The sequence below is a fragment of the Argopecten irradians genome, chromosome 8 (assembly GCF_041381155.1).
Source record: "Argopecten irradians isolate NY chromosome 8, Ai_NY, whole genome shotgun sequence".
NCBI lineage: Eukaryota > Metazoa > Mollusca > Bivalvia > Pectinida > Pectinidae > Argopecten > Argopecten irradians.
This window is the reverse complement of record NC_091141.1, coordinates 10039269-10065734: the sequence shown is the minus strand read 5'-3', so window position 1 is coordinate 10065734 and position 26466 is coordinate 10039269. Positions and strand designations below refer to the sequence as shown.

At 37.3% G+C, this 26466-nt stretch overlaps 1 protein-coding gene across 1 annotated transcript in view; it reads right to left on the bottom strand.

The window, feature by feature from the left end:
* LOC138329304 (uncharacterized) overlaps positions 1–20668 on the bottom strand; it is a 32064-nt gene extending 11396 nt beyond the window's left edge. The window contains exon 1 of the mRNA XM_069276206.1: positions 20494–20668. Coding sequence (XP_069132307.1) covers positions 20494–20544 — 51 coding nt within the window. The 5' untranslated portion in view covers positions 20545–20668. The remainder of the gene's footprint in view (positions 1–20493) is intronic.
* Between the last annotated feature and the right edge of the window lie 5798 nt (positions 20669–26466).

Sequence of the window (26466 nt, the reverse complement as noted above, 5' to 3'; positions counted from 1 at the left end):
ATGTAACATGTACATTCGACATCATTTAAATCAAAAATATATCTTGAGGGAGTTTGAACTATCTTCAAGGTGGAAGTGACGTACTAAGAAATTTGATGTGACGTCACGATAGAACGACAGGGTTTTCCTATATATCTTGCTCTAGGCTCTAAAATAAGGTGTGACTGTGAATGGTACAAATTGTTGATACACAATAGTGGTCAACTGGTCGAGAGATAGCATCAGTCTTTCTGACCAGTACATTAGGAGATATCATATCTTAGGACTATCCCGAGAAACTTGATTTCACGGGTTCAATATACATGTAGCTATACCCCATATTAAAATATCTCTTAATCAACTTAGACCGATGCGCTATATTTCGTTTAAACACGGACTAGGCTAAATGAAATCGATTAATTGACAAAGCAATGTGCCTTACTTTTCATTGTGAAATTTTCTGTATAAAACCCGTTTTCAGCTGATATAATTTTATTGCTCAAAATGACCGAAAATACTCTATTTTGTAAAAAAAAAAAAAAGTTGTTTGATGACATTTCAACGCGTGGCGCCGCGTATCATTTAATTAGCATCTCGTGACTATGAACTATTATAAATCCCGTAGATATACAAACAAAAGACATATTGGCTAAAATTAGCATAACCACATAAAATAAGAATCACGATTTTAAGCGCTTCTCTCTAAATTTAACATTTTCAGTTGAACCCTTAGCCAGGTCAACGCAAAGCTTGAATTTTTTGAAAAAGTACAGAAATTTAATTCCTTATATAGGACGGAGACTTTTAGAAATAGACATTACGTCCTGCAGCCATCGTCGTGATGACTCACATTGAGTGATGCACCTTCCTCAACAAGGCTGGCGATTGTTGTACAACATGACGTTAGGTGTCGCCCAGTTTAGTTTGGTGTCCATTACATAGGTAATTTCAACTGTCTGAGAGACAAGATATAGGCTAATATATACGTCTGTCGTTTTACATATTACATGTATATACACAGGGACTTGTAACTAACGCTATTTCCTCGGTGACAGAATCGTATTCATTAAGTATTCGTGACCTTGACATTTGTCACAGACACCAGCATATGGTTTGGAACGGAAGTAACCTGCATGACCTTGACCTTTCCCCCAAGAAGATGACCTTGTCATTTGACAGAGAGTTGATCTGTCTAGTCGAAGTATACAAGTTAGTACACAAGTATACAAGGAGTCATAAAGCCTTTATTGTAGACGTCATATAAGTAAGGACTAGCCAATTAACCTTATCTACATGCACCTCTTTTAGAGTTCAAGTATATTGCTACCAATTTACATTTACTAACACGACCATAACAATGACCGTATGACATAAACAATACGTGAGTACAATGTACATGTCACCAAACCATTACAATGACCGTATAACATAAACAATACGTGAGTACAATGTACATGTTACCAAACCATTACAATGACCGTATAACAAACAATACGTGAGTACAATGTACATGTCACCAAACCATTACAATGACCGTATAACATAAACAATACGTGAGTACAATGTACATGTTACCAAACCATTACAATGACCGTTTAACATAAACAATACGTGAGTACAATGTACATGTTACCAAACCATTACAATGACCGTATAACATAAACAATACGTGAGTACAATGTACATGTTACCAAACCATTACAATGACCGTATGACATAAACAATACGTGAGTACAATGACCGTTTAACATAAACAATACGTGAGTACAATGTACATGTCACCAAACCATTACAATGACCGTATGACATAAACAATACGTGAGTACAATGACCGTTTAACATAAACAATACGTAAGTACAATGTACATGTCACCAAACCATTACAATGACCGTTTAACATAAACAATACGTAAGTACAATGTACATGTCACCAAACCATTACAATGACCGTTTAACATAAACAATACGTAAGTACAATGTACATGTTACCAAACCATTACAATGACCGTATAACATAAACAATACGTGAGTACAATGTACATGTCACCAAACCATTACAATGACCGTATAACATAAACAATACGTGAGTACAATGTACATGTCACCAAACCATGACAATGACCGTATGACATAAACAATACGTGAGTACAATGACCGTTTAACATAAACAATACGTGAGTACAATGACCGTTTAACATAAACAATACGTGAGTACAATGTACATGTTACCAAACCATTACAATGACCGTATAACATAAACAATACGTAAGTACAATGTACATGTCACCAAACCATTACAATGACCGTATGACATAAACAATACGTAAGTACAATGTACATGTCACCAAACCATTACAATGACCGTATGACATAAACAATACGTGAGTACAATGTACATGTCACCAAACCATTACAATGACCGTATAACATAAACAATACGTGAGTACAATGACCGTTTAACATAAACAATACGTGAGTACAATGTACATGTCACCAAACCATTACAATGACCGTATAACATAAACAATACGTGAGTACAATGTACATGTTACCAAACCATTACAATGACCGTATAACAAACAATACGTGAGTACAATGTACATGTTACCAAACCATTACAATGACCGTATGACATAAACAATACGTGAGTACAATGTACATGTCACCAAACCATTACAATGACCGTATAACATAAACAATACGTGAGTACAATGTACATGTCACCAAACCATTACAATGACCGTATAACATAAACAATACGTGAGTACAATGTACATGTTACCAAACCATTACAATGACCGTATAACATAAACAATACGTGAGTACAATGTACATGTCACCAAACCATTACAATGACCGTATAACATAAACAATACGTGAGTACAATGTACATGTTACCAAACCATTACAATGACCGTATAACATAAACAATACGTGAGTACAATGTACATGTTACCAAACCATTACAATGACCGTATGACATAAACAATACGTGAGTACAATGTACATGTTACCAAACCATTACAATGACCGTATAACATAAACAATACGTGAGTACAATGTACATGTCACCAAACCATTACAATGACCGTATAACATAAACAATACGTGAGTACAATGTACATGTTACCAAACCATTACAATGACCGTATGACATAAACAATACGTGAGTACAATGTACATGTTACCAAACCATTACAATGACCGTATGACATAAACAATACGTGAGTACAATGTACATGTTACCAAACCATTACAATGACCGTATAACATAAACAATACGTAAGTACAATGTACATGTTACCAAACCATTACAATGACCGTATGACATAAACAATACGTGAGTACAATGTACATGTTACCAAACCATTACAATGACCGTATGACATAAACAATACGTGAGTACAATGACCGTTTAACATAAACAATACGTAAGTACAATGTACATGTCACCAAACCATTACAATGACCGTTTAACATAAACAATACGTAAGTACAATGTACATGTTACAAAACCATTACAATGACCGTATGACATAAACAATACGTGAGTACAATAACCGTATGACATAAACAATACGTGAGTACAATGTACATGTTACCAAACCATTACAATGACCGTTTAACATAAACAATACGTGAGTACAATGTACATGTCACCAAACCATTACAATGACCGTATAACATAAACAATACGTGAGTACAATGTACATGTTACCAAACCATTACAATGACCGTTTAACATAAACAATACGTGAGTACAATGTACATGTCACCAAACCATTACAATGACCGTATGACATAAACAATACGTGAGTACAATGACCGTATGACATAAACAATACGTGAGTACAATGACCGTTTAACATAAACAATATACGTGAGTACAATGTACATGTTACCAAACCATTACAATGACCGTATAACATAAACAATACGTGAGTACAATGTACATGTTACCAAACCATTACAATGACCGTATAACATAAACAATACGTGAGTACAATGACCGTTTAACATAAACAATACGTGAGTACAATGTACATGTTACCAAACCATTACAATGACCGTATGACATAAACAATACGTAAGTACAATGTACATGTTACCAAACCATTATCCGTATACGAACACTGACGGCGAACAACGTGTACATAAGCATTAGGGGCACCATCGTAGGCATATTTCTCAACACATGACACTGTAGCAAAGGTTACGTTGTATTTTAATGTTAAGTCCCCTGAAATATTCCCAGGTCCTGTGTAAATGTATATGCGAGGTATATTACATAATTATTTGATTAAAAATCGCTTCCATTGAACGGTAGCTCAAAAGCAAAGCACGGTTTCCATTGTCATGGCTGAATATGTTGCGATAATTTACGACATCTGTACATTCCTATAAGCGACCTTCATTGAAACATGTTTGTGACGTCACTACACGCAAATTAGAGAATAGGAAACAGACATGGCTGTCAGAAAACTTAATTATATATTCAACACTAATTTTAATCGACATAATTTGCATAATATTGCAGACAAAAGGTAATTATACTCCAATAATCGGCGTATGTTACGCTGAGCAATTCCCAAATTATTCAATTTGACATTTTCAAATCTCCATGTGATATGTATATATTGCACGTCTATCCAGTAAAACGACGTATCTATTGCTGGTTTAAATTATCGTATCTGAATAATGTTTCTCCCACGTGTCAAACTGTTTTGTCTACATTCTCAACTCGTCCCTACACAGAGACAACGAAGAGAATTGAAAGACTCGTTGATTTTGATTCAATACCCAACACAAACACATCCTTCGTATATGATCACATCGACAGGACATACAATGCAATGATGCATTATATCATGCAAGACATTGATGGTTTATTTGTTAAGGTGTCTGACATTCTACCATCACGCGGAGACATTTGGGGCGCGACATTAAGTCGCATATGTCAGCTGACGGGTACCGACTATAGGTCGGCGTTTTTAATGCGGAAATTCAGTATTTACTCCCAATTAAAAAAAAAAAATTATTCAGATTTATTCTTAATATCTTACAATGTACGAAAATTGGGCAACTTCCTCTCGAAAACTTCGACAGCATTATTGTGATGATAACGGGAAGTTCTTGTGTCTTTTTATCGCTGTTATCTAACAATGACATAGCTATAACGACATTAGTACACATCGGCATGCAGTCCTACATTGTCAACTGTATAATACATGGCCGGGTTATCAGACGGCATGATGTGAACCCGTCAAAATCCATGTTTACGACATGTACCGTAAATATTGATCATAAAATAGTAATAACATTCTATAAATATAGCCGCACTTACGAGATCATTTTCGTCAAATAAATTACCATAACCAGCTACCATGGAAGATTATTTACTATATCCACGCGACATTTATCTGAATATGCCTACATATCTTCTCATTGATAATTATAACATATCAATTTAATGTTTTAACGATTCGGTTACGCAACAACCATTTTGATTGGTTTATAAATTATGCACGTGCTCTTCTAATTTAAGACTAGTTCGTGAGGCAGATTACATGTACAGATATGTAGTAATAGGCTTTGTTATGGAAATACGTTTTCGTTTCGGTTTTGTTATTTAAAAAAAAACCCTGAAAACTTGATGAGCATTTTCGGTCAATATTATTAACTCAGAATGTGACAGATGTCGTGATCTGTGACGACCTTTATGTGTACATTATCTTAAACTTAAGGAAGAGTTTGTGATGATTATTATGTAGATATATCCGTTTAAAGGATTGAACTAGAACTTATGGAGACAACAATACTCCCTATCTCCATACATGAAGATGTGAGTGTGTTACCCGTCCAAAGTGATGGGTCATTTGAAATCCAATACTTGTAATAACCATGTTCATTTCCTTTAAATATATACTCAGAATGATATTATATATTTCTTTAATGGATGTTTAAATGTTAAAAACGTATTAAACTTTCTAAATGTGAAATGCCACCCTCTCTTACAAAAGCAGTCTGTAAGATATACATTTACGTAAGAAAGCATTCATTTTTGTGACATTGGAATTATAGTTTTAAAAGAATAATGACTATACTCGAAAGAAAGAAAAGAAAGAAAGAAAGAAAGAAAGAAAGAAAGAAAAGAAGGAAAAGAAAAAGAAAGTAAGAGCATTTGAAACCGATGCAGTTGAATGTAGTTAAATTACATTTGGTCGAACAAGAAAACATTGTTATCGTGGCTCCTAGATGTTTATACTGAAATGTGAAAGATATTATTACATTGAGGTGTTAAATTCACACGTGCTCATACCAAGGCCACACGCGCGCGCGAGGTTAATGGTTCTATGACTGTTCAGGTTGGCCAATTTGAACTGACCGAAACGGCATAATTTGAATACGTCTGATATGTTCTCCTCAAGCGGTCTTTGACCCTTTGCCACATATGGTATCGGCGACTTCGAATTCCATATACACCATTATGTCCTGTGAATTAGTTTTAAAACATGCATGTCCGTGTATTTTGATACTCGCATTATCAAAGGCAAGTGGAGTAGAGTAGAAATCCTACAAGTGAGGTTTTGACCCTATCAGATAAGTACTACAACCCTAACAAAATTCCATACGGATTTATTTCCTAAAATAATGAATTCCCTATAATGTATACAGAATTGAATATATGTTATACAGAGTTGAATCTGGTACCACGAGGTTCACTGAAGTGGGGTCTTGACCATTTTTTTTTGTTTAGTGAGATATCTAACATACATGTCTTCAAAAACATGCTCATTTATAATCCGTGGCAGATCAGCAATTAATGGGGTGAGGAGAAGTTCGGGCCCACAGATATGTAATTTACCTCCACAAGGAAACCCATCCAAAAGATAAGATCGTGATTTCTGCGGACAATATGCGCGTGATGAAGAGGTGAAGCACGTGAGAGGTTGCCGACCACTCTACTGACCAATGTCTGTTTGATATCATGACGGACGATTAAGAATGGGCAATAGACAAGATAACGTCAATTACTCTGTGAAATAAAGTTGTTTATAACACCAATGAGGATAAAATTTGTTGTCTAGACACAAACTTGTTATTTATGTGTTTTGCTTTGATATAGCTAATATACATCACTATAAAACTTGATTTTATTTTGAAAAGTTTTCTGAAATCAAACAGAATATAGATGGGAGTTCGCCAGCAGGCCAAGTCAAAGACATGCCCCCTCCCCTTGTAAAATTTAATACTGAAATTGAAATTGATATTTCCCGTGATATCCTTTGTGCAAATTGGGAAATGATTTTAAAGGCAATATATGCACTCCGTTGTATACTAGGTTTGCTTCACTCTCGTTAGTCGAATAAGTTTATTCGACCTATACAGTGACACTTGGGTATCGATTTACCCGGACTCACGATGTCTGTGGATGTTTTAGAGCAGACATGGTTATATATACACTAATCATGTGTGTTGGAAACAAAACTATATTTGTATCATCGCTACTGGAAGATGTGACATTTAAAACTACGAAATGTACATAAATAGACTTTTTATAGATCTGTCAATGCCCGCAATTATCTCTCGCTTAAATAAACGTGACGATATGCCACCACGCAGAAACACAAATCTCTGTACCTCTCCTTCTGCGCCTCTGTTTTTGTCAGAATTTTCATTAAAGATGCTCCACCGCAGACAGAGCAAGAACGAAACTCATCATTTGAACAATAATTTGTGCTTGCTCATGTAAATGTGTGTCTAATTAACACGGAAATAATGTAAAATAAGTTATTTTGCTTTTGGTACATTCACAATCAGTACTTAATTATAGGCATAGTGTCAAGGGTTTTTTTCGGGACACATTAAACTATCTTGAATATTTTTATTTTTAAGTAAAATAAGAAGCACTTTTAAATTGTGGTAACGGTGTATAACTTTGTAACTGAAGAAAAATACTTATTCGCCTGTTCTTGTTTATGATAGAGAAAAATACTATTTGTCGGCGGTATAGCATCTTTAGGCAGATTTACTTGCCCTTGTGCGCGGGATAGGTAACTTACTCAACTGATTTATATTACATCCATGCATCTGTGTAATATCTCTATCAGCAAAGATTTTGACATGGCACTCCATATTACTTTCAAAATGACTTAAACAAATATATAAATACTTTTCGAGGTTTTAATTGACATAAGACTGGAGACATAAACAGATGTTATTTATAAAGCTAATGTGCTATAGACGTTTCTATTAGGAAGTACAGCGCCTGGTGGAACTTTTTTGACGGGAAATTTTTTTATATTTGTGGTATTTGTGAGGTATATGATGACAGAAAAAAGCATTAAAGAACCGCGGGAAGAGCAGGAACGAAAAATCATCATTTGAACTTTAAATTTGTGCTTGCTCATGTAAATGTGGGTGTATTTAACCGGAAATAATGTTAAAATTAAGTGCTTTTTGGTACACATTCACAATCAGTACATTAGATTATAGGCATAGTGTCAAGGGTTTTTTTCGGGACACATTAAACTATCTTGATTTGTATGAAAGCAACTTTTAAATTGTGGTAAACGAGAAATAATATAACTTTGTAACTGAGAAAAACTACCTTATTCGGTGTTTATGGGAAAAATACTTTTTGGGGGGGGCGATTTACTTGACCTTGTGCGCGGATAGGTACTTTATGAAACCTGATTTATATTACGGTGAATTGAGTAATAGCCGGAGGAGTCAAAGACTGTGACATGGGCTAGGGGGTCCATATTAGCTAAAAGTCCTGTGGTACAGATGATGTACTAACAAGTCCTGTGGTACGATATATAACAAGTCCCTGTGGTCAAATGGATATATGTACATTACACAGTCCCTGTGGTACAGAGATGATGTACTAACAAGTCCCTGTGGTACAGAGATGGATGTACTAACAAGTCCCTGTGGTACAGATAATAGATGTACTAACAAGTCCCTGTGGTACAGATATAGATGTACTAACAAGTCCCTGTGGTACAGAGATGGATGTACTAACAAGTCCCTGTGGTACAGAGATGGATGTACTAACAAGTCCCTGTGGTACAGAGATGGATGTACTAACAAGTCCCTGTGGTACAGAGATGATGTACTAACAAGTCCCTGTGGTACAGAGATGGATGTACTAACAAGTCCCTGTGGTACAGAGATGGATGTACTAACAAGTCCCTGTGGTACAGAGATGGATGTACTAACAAGTCCCTGTGGTACAGATAAGAATGTGTACTAACAAGTCCCTGTGGTACAGAGATGGATGTACTAACAAGTCCCTGTGGTACAGAGATGGATGTACTAACAAGTCCCTGTGGTACAGAGATGGATGTACTAACAAGTCCCTGTGGTACAGAGATGGATGTACTAACAAGTCCCTGTGGTACAGAGATGGATGTACTAACAAGTCCCTGTGGTACAGAGATGGATGTACTAACAAGTCCCTGTGGTACAGAGATGGATGTACTAACAAGTCCCTGTGGTACAGAGATGGATGTACTAACAAGTCCCTGTGGTACAGAGATGGATGTACTAACAAGTCCCTGTGGTACAGAGATGGATGTACTAACAAGTCCCTGTGGTACAGAGATGGATGTACTAACAAGTCCCTGTGGTACAGAGATGGATGTACTAACAAGTCCCTGTGGTACAGAGATGGATGTACTAACAAGTCCCTGTGGTACAGAGATGGATGTACTAACAAGTCCCTGTGGTACAGAGATGGATGTACTAACAAGTCCCTGTGGTACGAGATGGATACTAACAAGTCCCTGTGGTACAGAGATGGATGTACTAACAAGTCCCTGTGGTACCCTGTGGTACAGAGATGGATGTACTAACAAGTCCCTGTGGTACAGAGATGGATGTACTAACAAGTCCCTGTGGTACAGAGATGGATGTACTAACAAGTCCCTGTGGTACAGAGATGGATGTACTAACAAGTCCCTGTGGTACAGATATAGATGTACTAACAAGTCCCTGTGGTACAGAGATCGATGTACTAACAAGTCCCTGTGGTACAGAGATGGATGTACTAACAAGTCCCTGTGGTACAGAGATGGATGTACTAACAAGTCCCTGTGGTACAGAGATGGATGTACTAACAAGTCCCTGTGGTACAGAGATGGGTGTACTAACAAGTCCCTGTGGTACAGAGATGGATGTACTAACAAGTCCCTGTGGTACAGAGATGGGTGTACTAACAAGTCCCTGTGGTACAGAGATGGGTGTACTAACAAGTCCCTGTGGTACAGAGATGGATGTACTAACAAGTCCCTGTGGTACAGATATAGATGTACTAACAAGTCCCTGTGGTACAGAGATGGATGTACTAACAAGTCCCTGTGGTACAGATATAGATGTACTAACAAGTCCCTGTGGTACAGAGATGGATGTACTAACAAGTCCCTGTGGTACAGAGATGGATGTACTAACAAGTCCCTGTGGTACAGAGATGGATGTACTAAACAAGTCCCTGTGGTACAGAGATGGATGTACTAAACAAGTCCCTGTGGTACAGAGATGGATGTACTAACAAGTCCCTGTGGTACAGAGATGGATGTACTAACAAGTCCCTGTGGTACACAGAGATGGATGTACTAACAAGTCCCTGTGGTACAGAGATGGGTGTACTAACAAGTCCCTGTGGTACAGAGATGGATGTACTAACAAGTCCCTGTGGTACAGAGATGGATGTACTAACAAGTCCCTGTGGTACAGAGATGGGTGTACTAACAAGTCCCTGTGGTACAGAGATGGATGTACTAACAAGTCCCTGTGGTACAGAGATGGATGTACTAACAAGTCCCTGTGGTACAGAGATGGATGTACTAACAAGTCCCTGTGGTACAGAGATGGGTGTACTAACAAGTCCCTGTGGTACAGAGATGGATGTACTAACAAGTCCCTGTGGTACAGAGATGGATGTACTAACAAGTCCCTGTGGTACAGAGATGGATGTACTAACAAGTCCCTGTGGTACAGAGATGGATGTACTAACAAGTCCCTGTGGTACAGAGATGGATGTACTAACAAGTCCCTGTGGTACCCTGTGGTACAGAGATGGGTGTACTAACAAGTCCCTGTGGTACAGAGATGGATGTACTAACAAGTCCCTGTGGTACAGAGATGGGTGTACTAACAAGTCCCTGTGGTACAGAGATGGGTGTACTAACAAGTCCCTGTGGTACAGAGATGGGTGTACTAACAAGTCCCTGTGGTACAGAGATGGATGTACTAACAAGTCCCTGTGGTACAGAGATGGATGTACTAACAAGTCCCTGTGGTACAGAGATGGATGTACTAACAAGTCCCTGTGGTACAGAGATGGGTGTACTAACAAGTCCTTGCGACGATTCTATATCAGGATCTGATCGAGAAACATGCGTCGAACATACTTGGACAGTTCAGCGGATGTATATCTTTAAATCTTTTATAACTCATTTTTACCCTGCTGTGTTCTTGACAGTCAAAGCATGTGCAATCATACCATCTAGGTTTCATACAAAATTGTTTCCATATGTGAAGTTTGACGATACGTAACGTAATTAGGGAACGTCCGGTGCTTACTCCTGCATATGATAATCTGTGTATAGTACGTGTGTATGGACATGCTAAAATGAGAAGATTAAAGGCCCACTACATTTCCGAAACGGCTTTTAATCTTTAAAACGGGAAAGTAAAACGAGATCGATATTTTTGTATAGTCTCTAAAGTTATTAACTTACCGTTATTACTACACGTGTCATCACATTCTGAACAATTTGATTAAAATAAATAAAATGTTAATTTTCATAACACGGGTCGTCTTATGTTTCCCGCCGTCGTCCTAAATACCGCGCGGTAGTTGACTATCACTGCGCCAGACGGTAAAACAGCGAAATAACTCTCCACTGTTATCAAACATTACGCAGGAAATCTTGCATATGTTTGGTGTTGTAACCTCATCTTAGGCCATTGGTATATATTTTCTGATGTTATTAATGTTTTTAAGAAACCTTTATGTTTTCCTCCGGAAAGGTAGTGGACCTTTAAACGATAGGCATTGCATATAAATTCAGCAACATAACAATATAAATTGTCATTGCAAAACTGCCCATCAGTCTCTGGAATATTGAAAATATAACTAAATTCGGTTTGATTATTTTTGTAAATTTCTAGATCCCAAGTTTCAAACAAGGAGAAGATAATCTAGTAAAAAAATTAGTTATAAGGTCAAGGGCATGGCAAAAAGGATAATTCTACTATAAAGAAGACTGTATATTACAGAATTATCTGCCCTTAATTTTAAGGGTAGGTGTTGATGATAATGACGTCATGTGTTTGCGAGCGTAACATCATACTAGAATACGACGTGAGTTTCGCTCACAAAATAATGACATCACACCTGTACCTATATCGATTGACACAGTTGCTTCAAAAAGTAAAGTAGACAAACTGTTTCAGTAAGTTTTGGTTTTCTTAGGTATGTGACCACTAAAACGATATAATTTTTTTCAAAATACTTTATATTTCTATTATCATAAATAATTTTTTTGTGAAAACGTTGTTCTTCCACGTTGCATCCTCGATACTCCAGGGGTTACTTTCACTGACGTTATGGATATATAACGTTAGCGATAGTAACCCCTGTAGTATCAAGGATGGCACGTTGGAGTTCGAATCAGTTTTCAGTCGAACATAAAATCACTGAATTTGACATATATGGTGAGTACTCTGCCTTGCAGGTAGGGCGTTAGAATTGTACCTGCTGCCCCTATTGCATGATCGTAACAGGCGACTGAATTTAGGATCTTATCTTTTCTCTTCTTCCTAACTGACTTTATCTTTCCTAATGCCTCCCTTGGCACTGCCTCACTTTTGGCCTTGAGTTGAGCGTTCGCCCCTGTGAGGAAAGCTCTGGGTTCTGTTCTCTGGCCGAGACACACCAAACTGGTAGTTTCTGCTCCTGCTTAGCGCTCAGCATACAGGGAGTGGGACGACTGGTTCGCCCGTTGTCAGTATAATGTGACCGGGTGGGGAGTGTTGCTTGGTGTCTTCGGCGGCATGCTTCAATGATATAGCACTATAAAAAGGGCAACAGTTCCACTATACAAGAAGACACAACATGAATATACTGCAGTCTCCTAAAACACGCACCTCGCACAACATACACGAAACACATCGCATACGTTGGATGCCGTCCTTACATGGTCATAGCTGTTAATAGGACGTTAATTAATCAAACAAACAAACAACAAGTACTCTGCTAATGTTCCCTTTGTACAATCAGTATGTTTCGAACTCACAACCCAGAGATATATGGCTAGTGGTAGAATGTTGAGATACAAATTCGAAAGAACATGGGCTAAAAATAAAAAAATAAAATCACTTTTCAGAGAGAGAGAGAGAGAGAGAGTGAGAGCCCCAAAACATTTATCCTATAAGACCAGCGTTTCTTACTCTCTAAGGAGTGTGTTCGGGTCGTTACATAATGACGTTTTTCTTCCCTAGTAACGTTTATACCCGTGTCGAATCTTAGACAGATAAATGAGCCTACCCTGGTGACCCCGTGACCTTCACTCGTGTACACGCGCCATTATCACAACCAGTACACAGTCAGTGACAAATGACAAAGTCTAAACTTTAAAATGAACTAGATTGGTGTTAACAAATTATCTGGGATTGTGGAATCCTTGGGACTTACATCGTCGTTTACGCATGTTAATCAGCCTATGACTATAAACGGAGCGTAGTGGAGTTTAGACACTGGGTCTCCGGGGGTGGGAGAATTATTGAACTGTAAAAAATATCCTTTAATAGTCACCTAACACTTAGCTAACCTACCCCACCCATAACCTACAGTGACTTATATTGGCTATAAAGGCTGAGTCGATGAAATTCATATTTATGATATTTGTCATGTTTTAGTGGTGGAAGAAAGTCGGAGTACCGGCAAAACAACCGCCAACCTATCACGATCGACATCTGTATTGCGTATATTACTCGTTTCATTTTCTACACTGAGAGAAAGAGAGAGAGAGAGGCCTGCCATAGAAGTGATGTACAATCACTGTCAGCCAGGAGTCTGTACGTTGTATTATAGATTAAACTAAATATTTTGTCTGAAGACAATATTTCTGCTAGTCAATGTTGGACCACCTTGGTGAAACACAAGAAATATCGACACCTCACCTGTAAGGGGGGGGGGGGGGGATATATGATACATCAAATGACTGAAAACAATTAAATTCTGCTACAATATACAAGGCTATTTATCAGAATTGTTGTAGCAGAAAAATCAAAATACACTTCTGAAAACAAATGTGCTTTTCGCTACAACAGTGGTAAGTTTGAACCTTAAATTTTCGTAAAATAGATTATATGCATATGAAAAGGATAAATTATTTGCGTTTAGAAAATGTACAAGTATGTTTTCCAGTTACAATTTATGTATTTCTAAAGCTAACAGTACTCTGTGATGATTTGAGCGCTACATATCGAGGACACACGAGGTGGGGGGGGGGGGGGGGTTAACTATCAACAATTACTTCCTCGTGTGTTACTTGAGCATAACGGGGCCCCTCTTCGGATGACAGACATGTTGTATAAGTTCCCATATATATCAGTGTCATTGATATCCAGATAAGTAGACATAGATAGGGAATATAGTATTTTAATGTATACTAACAAATGCTAATGTTGGCTAACTCACTCATATCGACTGTCAATCATTTGACCCAATGACCTCCATACACCGACATACATTTATTTGTATCACAGGTACAGGTATATTAGGCCTATTTAGATGGTAATAACTGTTTTAAGGACAATACTGCCCTCCTTTATTTTCGCTATAAGACAATGCGACAAATACGAACCATCTTATGTCACACAGATTCTAAAAGTAGCAGCAGTATTACCGTATATACAAAGCATGTGAAATGTTCGCTGTGTATTAAGTATTAAGTGTCTCTATATGAACAGGTAACTACAAGGTCATACCTGTGTATCATGTATACAATCATATCTTGATTATTTATAAAATGTCCAGACATATCTGCAGTGAGATTACGTATATGATATGAAAACAATTTCCATAACGCGGTCAATACAATGCACTTATTCCAGACGAATATCATTATTCATAGGTATAGATGTCAGGCGTACGTCAGACGGACAAAATTATCTAACCAGCTTAATACCGCAAACATATGTACACATGTACAAATTAAATTATTTAGAGAAAATGGCTGAGTGGTTAAGGTGTCTGACGTATGACCTTTTCCCTCTTCACCCCCACTCCCCACACCTTTCTAACAAAGTGACATTAGTTTTCCGGGAATCGGGGAATATAAAGACTCGCGCACCGCCATACCGGTTTTGATAGTTAATGTGACGGACTGATTTTTAACGAAAGATTTTAAACCTTGTATTTCAGCTTTGAAAAGACGCACGACATCTAGGCAAACCACGGGCACATTATTGGAACTTATGACATGCAGCAATAGAACTTTAACCTGAACTAGGGTCTTGGCACTATCCTATCAAATTCATTATAAGTATACATAACATCTAAGAACAGCGGCTGTTGAAGTAAGGGGTTACTAGCACTGATGTTAAAACTGGAGTATCGAGGATGGCATAACCACTGTTGCATGCTTTCTTGCATGTCAGTATATTGCAGAACTTGTTTTTACTAGACTTCTATAATGCCTTGCATACATACTGGACAATGTTTAGCTGAACCAGGCCTATCATGTTTTGTACGGGACCAGAAGTTCACTATTTATGTGCAGTGACTGTAGATAATTGTCGGTTGTACACCTTTCAGAAAAGACTTGTTGTCAAATTCATTTTGTTTTCATTCATGTAAGGAAATACTGCACGAATCACACAACACCTGGACAACCTAACGTAATATAGGTATACCTGACCGAGGAAATATTAATTTCCAAAACTGATAATGTTATTTGATAAAAGAAGTGACATTCTGGGGAAAAAAGGCAATGGGTAGGTAAATATAGGTAATACACATTAAGGAACCTGTGTTTTAAGGTCGTATGTCATTTTACTGCTAAAGCCCTATTACAATGATCAGGGTGCTCAATACTTTCGGAGTTTCGATCGGAAAAATACGGAATCTTAAATCTTGGTATACGAAGATGCATTCGACTCTCGCTTTTAATAACAGTGTGTGCAATTATTGAAAACTTCTCTTTAACACACTGTATGACATGTCATTGATACATTTTAACAAAGCCCTTTCCACTTATTTATACTACGCCTAATTAGCGTTGAAATGTCATTTTACAAAGACCATAAACCACTTTACTCGTCATTTCCATATCATACTAAGGGACGTATTCCATTTTACTACGACAAGATAACTACACCTCTATGGACAGTTAAGATGGATTATAAAGTTGTATTTAATTAATTATATGTTGACACTTTTATAATATAATAAGAATAGTTTGCACTTATAACCTCGTGTAATATTAGTTATATATGGTTACCTGAGATTACGGACGAGTTTCCGTTTTAACTAAACATACGTATATATATATAAAGCCACAGTGTCTATTTCATGTGATGATTGACACGCGGAAATCCACAGCTGACAGGGACATGGTTACTGACAGCTTTCGTACTTAGTTTAAATGATTACTGCTTTACACAGCAGATGGAAGTTGTGAATTAAAGACTTTGATGAACTCTGTCGTCCTTACAAGGTCGAATCTCTGAGGACGATGTAGTAATAATGACAGTGATAGGTTAGTTTTACGTTTCTAGGCGGTGTGTCTATATACAGACTAAAAAATGAATGACAAATCCGTATCGACTAGCATTTCTTTTCAAAAGTTTTGATTGCTAATATTAAAAGAATGTTGATTTGACAAAGAAAATTTGCTTCATTATCAACTAGAATTTTTCGTCAAAAAATTAAAGTTACACCAACTATTTTAATGAACTGCAGGTGTTTGATAAATATGGATGACGATTTGAAACCTATTTTATCATAAAATGGACGTGACAATTTTTGTCCATGTTTTTCGACATCACAAATAATAAATTAAGCTGGAATATAATCTTAGGAAGCTATTTACTGGTATCTGTACCGAATGAACGCTTTATAAGTAACAATAAGTGATGGATACTTTCATTATACGGACATTTGACCCGTCACTTAACAATCTCGTTAGAAAACGAGTAGTCACCCCGGGGGTGAAGCTTTGCCCAGACCACCCAATACGGCCCTACCGTCAACATGTTGTCTTTGGTTGGGTATAGTCCTAAGTCGTCACAATCTTCACACCACTGTTGGTGATTTAGATAAATAAAACATTTTGAGAATTTAAATTGAATCAACAGTCTGTCAATTGTGAGATGGGGTACCGACGATTAGATCAAACAAGGGGGGACTCTAACTGAACACTTGCCAATCTTATTAAACTTGAATACTCGTTTAATTCAGTACATTATACTGGTATATTAGTATCCTATGTATTATCTAGTGGACCAAAAACACACACAACCCCGTCCATTGTTTAATTGGTAACAGGCGGCTTTTTAGTTTAGGGATTATTTAAAACAACGCTACGCGTGTTATATATGTCTCACCATAATGCTATAAAATTCTTTTTAAGCGTGCTGTTTTGCCAAGATCATAAAATACAACTTACGAGTTGAAATGGTGGGTTTTTTTTATAAATTAGATTATAAATGCAATGGACGATTTTTAAACATTACAATAATCGACTACACTTACGTGAATTGATATTCATCATGGAGAATTATACAAAATATATAGTTTTTATATGACAATTGATCTGACAATCAAACCTTCCAATAATTCTATCCTTCTTAGGATTTGTACCAAAAAACAATTGATTGGACAACACAATTGATTAGACAAGAATTTGTTACTTGATATCGAGGTACTTAAAGTCGGGATAGTTTAAGACTTGTTTAGCCATTCAAATAGTCATACAAAGTGTTCGACACACTTATCATACAGATCTTACCTTCCAAACTGTTTCAATCTGCCAAATAATGCGTTATAGGCGCGTTTTCGTATCTTTCCTTGAAATCGATTGAACCGATTTTCGTAAACCAGAAACTACCAGCAGTGCGCTTTAAAGTTGGTTTTCCCCACCCGAATACTCCCAGGTTTACCTTGAACATGATCAATCCTAAAATCTATTAACAGGTTCCCTAGCTTTATATATAGGGGTACCCCTCCACCAACCTACCCTCCGCATCTAAGTTCGACTATGTCCCAACAAGAGAAACATAAAAATTAATTGTCCATAGATTACTTTCGGATGTTTAAGAGGCCGTATCAAGAATCGGCACATGTAACAATCATCCCACTTTTATAGTAGATATGGAGGATACAGAGGTGTAACTTATTCTAAAGTCCCTATGAACCTCAACACTTTCCATCAATCTGATTAAAATACAGATCCTTATTATCACTGCGATGGATAAGAGGATCTGACAACATTCCATTAGGGGTCATATCCAGGTGACCTTTGGAAATGGCCAATCAAATTGCTGCTGCCAGAATCTTGAATGTGATTTATATATACTGGGACGAAATGGCATTGTAAATTGATGTAGCAATGTGTAGAAAATGCATTGGATCTGCAAACATGACCCCTTATAGGATGTTGTCAGATCCTCTATTGAACGAAGTGCCTATAAGGATACGTTTTTCAATCAGATTGCACCTCGACCTCTGAGAATAGTTTTTTTCCCTATTTTATTAACTGGGTTAGTATTACACATATGATTACATGTAGAACGGTCTGAGTAGCGGTAGGTAGGTTGTTGTGCTTTCTCTGGGTACTCTGGCTTCCCTTGACACATCCTAAGACGAAGCGTGTGCCAAACTCTGTAGAGTACTAAACCTCTTTTGGATAGGAATCATCCTTTGGCAATGATTTGTAAGCGACAAATTATGGGGTAGACTGTTTCCCTTCTGACCCCATAAACCATAGACTGCTATTGTTTTAGCCGACATAGATCCACTGTGTTCGAAATACATATAATAAATGTAATGTACCTGTATACACTAGTCACCCCTAATATGTACATTGTAGGACAGACAGGTATGTGTTACCTGTTAACCGGTGTACCAACGTTATCACACTGTCTAATCATAGATAACCGAAATACGAAACATTTTAATAAATCATTTTTTTCTATTTCTTTTTTTTCATTCCCACTTTTTCTTTCCTTCTTTCTTTCTTTCGTTCTTACTTTCTTTCTTTTGTTCATTCTCACTTTCTTTCGTTTTCTGTTTCTTAAATATGTCTCTCTTTCTGAAACTGTCGTTCTTTCTTAATGGTTAATGCTATATTGAACGTGCATGTAGCGGTGACAATTAATTTAAACAGCACCATTTAAACCCGAACTACAATGGTCGACTTGACAGGTCCGATCGACACCATTCAAAGTTAAATAATGGTTCACCATCTGGTGGGGTGGTGTGTCACCCAATCGCTGACGTCATACTCCTTCTAGGGTGGGCTTTTCTCAATCAATACATTTACAGGGACCGGGTATACAGTAGTATAACATTTTCACGATTCCCATTCAATTACACACACTAGTCCGGGTACAATTGTGACGTATGTGTCTCCAATGGTTTGAAAAATAACACACTTCCGGAATATACAGGGATTTAAATAAAATTATCTACCCAAAGAGAGGATTTCCGTAAGATTCGCACAATGATCCGTTGAATGGTATCCCATAATAGAATACGAATCACCGGGTATTTTTCTTCCTTGAGGAACGAATAAGAAATCCTATTTTTCATAAGGGTAATTTTTACCTGCGCTGATTTGGTAAATGTATTCACATCCGTGTAACTCACGCTTAAGATTTCAAAATTCACAATTGAGTATTATACCTGTACGTTTTTTGGTAATAAGGAAACCCGCCGCTAGAGATTTATTTTTAATGTACTTTTTTTGGTTTTAGTTTCCATAAAGTTTACGATCATTTTACATTCGTATTATAAAATTACAAAGAGCATGAGTTATGAGTGTCCTTTAGATACCTAGGTTAATTAGAATTTCTTGACCACCAAGAAATATCGTATTGACCAAGCACGTGGTTTATCATACAATGTAAATCAATATCAATTATGATCCAGGAGTATGTTTTATGTATATATACATAACGTATAACATGTTAATTACTGTTCTTATACACGAAAAAGTGTAATAATAAAAGTTACCGTGAAATGATGTAATATTTCAGAGACATGAACAATATCAGTTCTTGAAAAATATGAAGAGTTAGTACTGCTCACAAAATTTTTGTATTTTTTTTTTAAATTCAAGAAAGAATGCCAGAAATATAAATTAATATGCCTCGCGGTAAATGTTGTGTAATGTATGCATAATTAAAGGGTGAATGTTGAATATATTTTAATATTAGATTGAGGCAGAGTAAATTATTTCAACTAACTTTAATTTTAAATTGTGTAATTATACATACCGTTAGCAGAGACAGGCAGCAAACGAAGAAAAGTGTTTTGGTGTACTCCATTAGAAAAAAATATATTGATTTCCACTCGAAAAACCACACAGCAAAGTTCACCAGAATATAAAGTGGGAGATGACGAGTCCACTGAACAGTTGTACTACAGATCACAGAATGGGCTGATAAAGAATAAGGCAACAATATACACACGAAAGGTCAACCTAAAGTTCACTTCCGGTATACACGTCACGGGCCTAAACGTCGTCCGATTTTTCCCAAATTTAAATACCCTATTGTGTAAAGAAGGGTGCGGATGTAAGTTAGGTTATGGGAGAAGTGGGGGGCGGATACGGGCGGATGAACATTATAAAGGCTGTATGGAAGGACAGTAAATATTTAAACGGAGCTCATCAAATTCGATTGTGGTTACATATTTGTATGCGATTATCAATATTTATTCCGATATGAATACAAACACGGAACTTAATCTGGTTATATATGAATTAACTCTATATTATAATAAAGAGTAATAAATATAAGTAGATTAAAAAGTTTTGATGCTTTATAATAACAACAAGTGACATACATAATGTTTACATTTTATTTCATAACAACGGTAAAAGTGTTCAATACACATATTCATATATCTCAAGGGGATGTGCAGGTATTCTGATTTTGACAGAAATTTTTTCTTTATTGATTTTTAGTTTTAATATTTGTTGTATAACGTGCGCGGGATAAATGTATCTTTACATACAATTTCGTGAACTATAAATAACGCTCAATTTTTCATTTTGCATTCATCTGCATCTAATTTTTATCTGAAAAAATGCATTGTTCCAAAACCTCTGCATCCTCTAGGAGTTACTATTACTGACGTTAACGACAGTGATAATAACCCCTGGAATATTGAGGATGTAGCTCCTATAGCCGCAGTGATATTAAAATTGGTCCATGTTGATAATCAATTGAATAAACAGTATGAAATGAAAATACATTTAGATTACAAGAGCATTGTGTCATACAAAATGTTTCACAAAGATACATGTACACATTAGAAGTAAAGCAATCTATGACTACAAAACCCTTTACAGTTTTTTTTTCCAAAACCATGATGATTGCTTAGTGACTTTCAGAAGAAAAAACCCAACAACATTGAATCAAAGTTTGAATACAAATGTATTTATAACCTCTATCCTATTTGGCAAGCAACAAAGGCATTGTAATGAAATAATTTCAAGTTAGTTTTAGACGAGATAACTGAATAAAATGGCATCAAAATAAGATTAATTGTTATAGATTTATAATCATATCATCATCGTTCCAACGATTACAATATTAGCCTAATGCTGACGACATAACGTGGGCTGAGACGACAAGGAGAGACTAGCGCTGCTGCTGCTCCTGATGATGATAGTGCGGTCGATGGTGGCGATGGTATTACCCGATAAAATTGAAATGAAAGTTCCATCATTATGGCTTAGAGATAATTTTGAGACGACATTAAAAGAAAAATTATGTCAATGATTTATCAAGGTATATTTTTTTGTTAATAAATATGGAACGCCAATGTCTATATGGAAAATAAAGTGTATATAAACTACATAGGAAACTCGTAACAGAAAACTTACGGATAGAAACTTCGTCGCTTATTTTTACCTTTAAAATTTAAAACCGTTTACATAAAATTCCCTTCCCCGTTATCCTAAATAAAGGGAAAACCATTTCGATTACTCGAAAAAAACCACGGGATCTAACGTTTAAATCGAAAGTGGAATCAATTGGGAAAATCTGATGTCCTTCATCTAGCTGTTGCTCAGAAGGCTGTAAGAGTTATTTCCCCTATATCGTGTCACTCCTTTGCCAGAGTTCTCTCCATTTGTACATATATCCAGAACATGCTAACAGCTTTGTTACGGAAGCGTATTAGGCTCATAAAATACGCTTCCGTACATTTTTACCAATTCAGCAATGTATATAACTAATATTGTACATGTAGTGTAAGGTTCTCTAAAACAGTAAACATTGACAGGGATGTAGGGAGGGGAAGCAGTAGGGGGTGTCTTATTAACAAGGGTGTTCTAGTTACATATTGACAGGGATGTACCATATTGACAGGGGTGTACCATATTGACAGGGGTGTACCATATTGACAGGGGTGTACCATATTGACAGGGGTGTATCATATTGACAGGGGTGTACCATATTGACAGGGGTGTACCATATTGACAGGGGTGTATCATATTGACAGGGGTGTACCATATTGAAAGAGATGTACCATATTGACAGAGATGTACCATATATTGACAGGGATGTACCATATTGAAAGAGATGTACCATATTGACAGAGATGTACCATATTGAAAGGGGTGTACCATATTGACAGGGATGTACCATATTGACAGGGGTGTACCATATTGACAGAGATGTACCATATTGACAGGGGTGTACCATATTGATAGGGATGTACCTATTGACAGGGGTGTACCATATTGACAGGGGTGTACCATATTGAAAGAGATGTACCATATTGACAGAGATGTACCATATTGAAAGGGGTGTACCATATTGACAGGGATGTACCATATTGACAGGGGTATACCATATTGACAGGGGTATACCATATTGACAGGGGTGTACCATATTGACAGGGGTGTACCATATTGACAGGGATGTACCATATTGACAGGGGTGTACCATATTGACAGGGGTGTACCATATTGACAGGGGTGTACCATATTGAAAGGGATGTACCATATTGACAGGGGTGTACCATATTGACAGGGGTGTACCATATTGAAAGGGATGTACCATATTGACAGGGGTGTACCATATTGACAGGGGTGTACCATATAAACAGGGGTTTAATATATTGACAGGGGTGTACAATATTGAAAGGGATGTACCATATTGACAGGGGTGTACCATATTGAAAGGGGTTTACCATTTTGACAGGGGTATACCATATTGACAGGGATGTACCATTTTGAAAAGGGTGCACCATATTGACAGGGGTGTACCATATTGACAGGGGTGTACCATATTGACAGGGGTGTACCATATATTGACAAGGCTGTACCATATTGACAGGGATGTACCATATTGACAGGGATGTACCATTTTGACAGGACTATACCATATTGACAGGGATGTACGATATTGACAGGGGTGTACCATATTGACAAGGGTGTACCATATATTGACAGGGGTGAACCATATTGACAGGGGTGTACCACATTGACAGGAGTGTACCATATTGACAGGGGTGTACCACATTGACAGTGGTGTACCATATTGACAGGGGTGTACCATATTGACAGGGGTATACCATATTGACAGGGATGTACCATATTGAAAGGGATGTACCATTTTGACAGGGGTGTACCTTTTATTGACAGGGGTGTACAATATATTGACAGGGATGTACCATATATTGACAGTGGTGTACCATATTGACAGGGGTTTACCATATTGACAGGGGTGTACCATATTGAGAGGGGTGTACCATATATTGAGAGGGGTGTACCATATATTGACAGGGGTGTACCATATATTGACAAGGGTGTACCATATATTTACAGGGGTGTACCATATTGACAGGGGTGTACCATATTGACAGGGGTGTATCATATATTGAGAGGGTTTTACCATATATTGACAGTGGTGTACCATATTGACAGTGGTGTACCATATTGACAGGGGTGTACCATATTGACAGGGGTGTACTATATATTGACAGGTGTGCACCATATATTGACAGGGGTGTACGATATTGACAGGGGTGTACCATATATTGACAGGAGCGAATATATATTGACAGGGGTGTACCATATTGACAGGGGTGTTCATATTGACAGGGGTGTACCATATTGACAGGGTGTACCATCTTTTGACAGGGGTGTACCATATTGACAGGTGTGTACCATATTGACAGGGGTGTACCATATATTGACAGGGGTGTACCATATTGACAGGGGTGTACCATATTGACAGGGGTATACCATATTGACAGGTGTGTACCATATTGACAGGGGTGTACCATATATAGACAGGGGTGTACCATATTGACAGGATGTACCATCTATTGACAGGGGTGTACCATATTGACAGGGGTGAACCATATATTGACAGGGGTGTACCATATATTGACATGGGTGTTCATATTGACAGGGGTGTACCATATTGACAGGGTGAACCATATGTTGATAGGGGTGTATCATATTGATAGGGGTGTACCATATTGACAGGGATGTAACATATTGACAGGGTGTACCATCTATTGATAGGGGTGTACCATATTGACAGGGGTGTACCATTTTGACAGGGTGTACCATCTATTGACAGGGGTATACCATATTGACAGGTGTGTACCATATTGACAGGGGTGTACCATATATTAACAGGGGTGTACCATATTGACAGGGGTGTACCATATTGACAGGGGTATACCATATTGACAGGTGTGTACCATATTGACAGGGGTGTACCATATATTGACAGGGGTGTACCATATTGACAGGGTGTACCATCTATTGACAGGGGTGTACCATATTGACAGGGGTGAACCATATATTGACAGGGGTGTACCATATATTGACAGGGGTGTACTATATATTGACAGGGGTGTACCATATTGACATGGGTGTTCATATTGATAGGGGTGTACCATATTGACAGGGGTGTACCATATTGACAGGGTGAACCATATATTGATAGGGGTATACCATATTTATGAGGGTGTACCGTATTGACAGGGGTGTACTATATATTGATAGGGGTGTATCATATTGATAGGGGTGTACCATATTGACAGGGGTGTAACATATTGACAGGGTGTACCATCTATTGATAGGGGTGTACCATATTGACAAGATTTACCACAATGATAGGGATCTACCATATTCACAAGAATGTACCGTATTGATAAGCACGCATCATTCTGACTTATCATCGGTAAGGTAAGAGTTATCTCGCTTATCCCACATTGGAACTATGGGTTCCACGATGAATACAATCCAATCAAGAATGGAGGGTAGTAGATTTTAAAAAGTAACTTTTGTCTTTTAGGGTCCCTAGATTTTGAACGAACCTACCTCATTTAACACAAAATTAAAAAACAAACAAACAAACAGAGAATAAGAGGATTTCAAAGGGCTGACTCCTGATGATACTTGAAGGATAGGGCTTCAAAAAGAGTTTCTTTTTGAAGCCCCTATCCTTCCACCGTCATCAGGAGTCAGGCTATCCTCATCGATACAGCGGATGATTGTTTCTAATCACATATGATTGTCATTTGTACTCGACCATTAAGAAAGACAAGGATTTTAAAGCAAAAAATAAGTAAAAGTTCTCTTTTCCAAGAGTCTATATGCAAAGTTATGGTTATCCTCTCCAAATGATGTTTCATGTCAAACTGAATTGTAATCTACTCAAACGTAAAGGATAGATAGAATTACAAAAGCGAATATATTCTGTGTTTCCCCCTTGTTAACCCGCACCTCTATTTTCAGGTGTCACGAGGTCCGCAGCCTCAGTTATACAAAATTGACTACCCTTTCCGACTGATTCAATACCATCTATTTATCTGCAATTCACACAAAGAAACCAGAGCCCGATTCCTGTCGTCAGTGGACTCAACTAATAATGTTTCACGCCAAAATGGCATTCTATGAAAAACAAAATGAACCTTTCTGAGTTCAACCTCTCTGCTCCAACAAGTCAGGCCGACCAGTCTTATTTATACATGTTCATGTATAACATATGATTTCCACGCTTGATGTGGTTGTTACCTGAGCAAGTGTTAAGGAGGAGTAGGCTTTTAAAGTAAAGTGAAACACTTTGACAAACTTTTCCAGTTGAAGGTCCTCCCCGTGCCCTAGAGTTAGGAAGACTTATTTAGTTTATACATATCTTTTTCCTGACCCTTCGGTTGACATGATCTAAAAATAAATGATTGTTTTATACTTCACATGAAAACAAGCCAGTGAG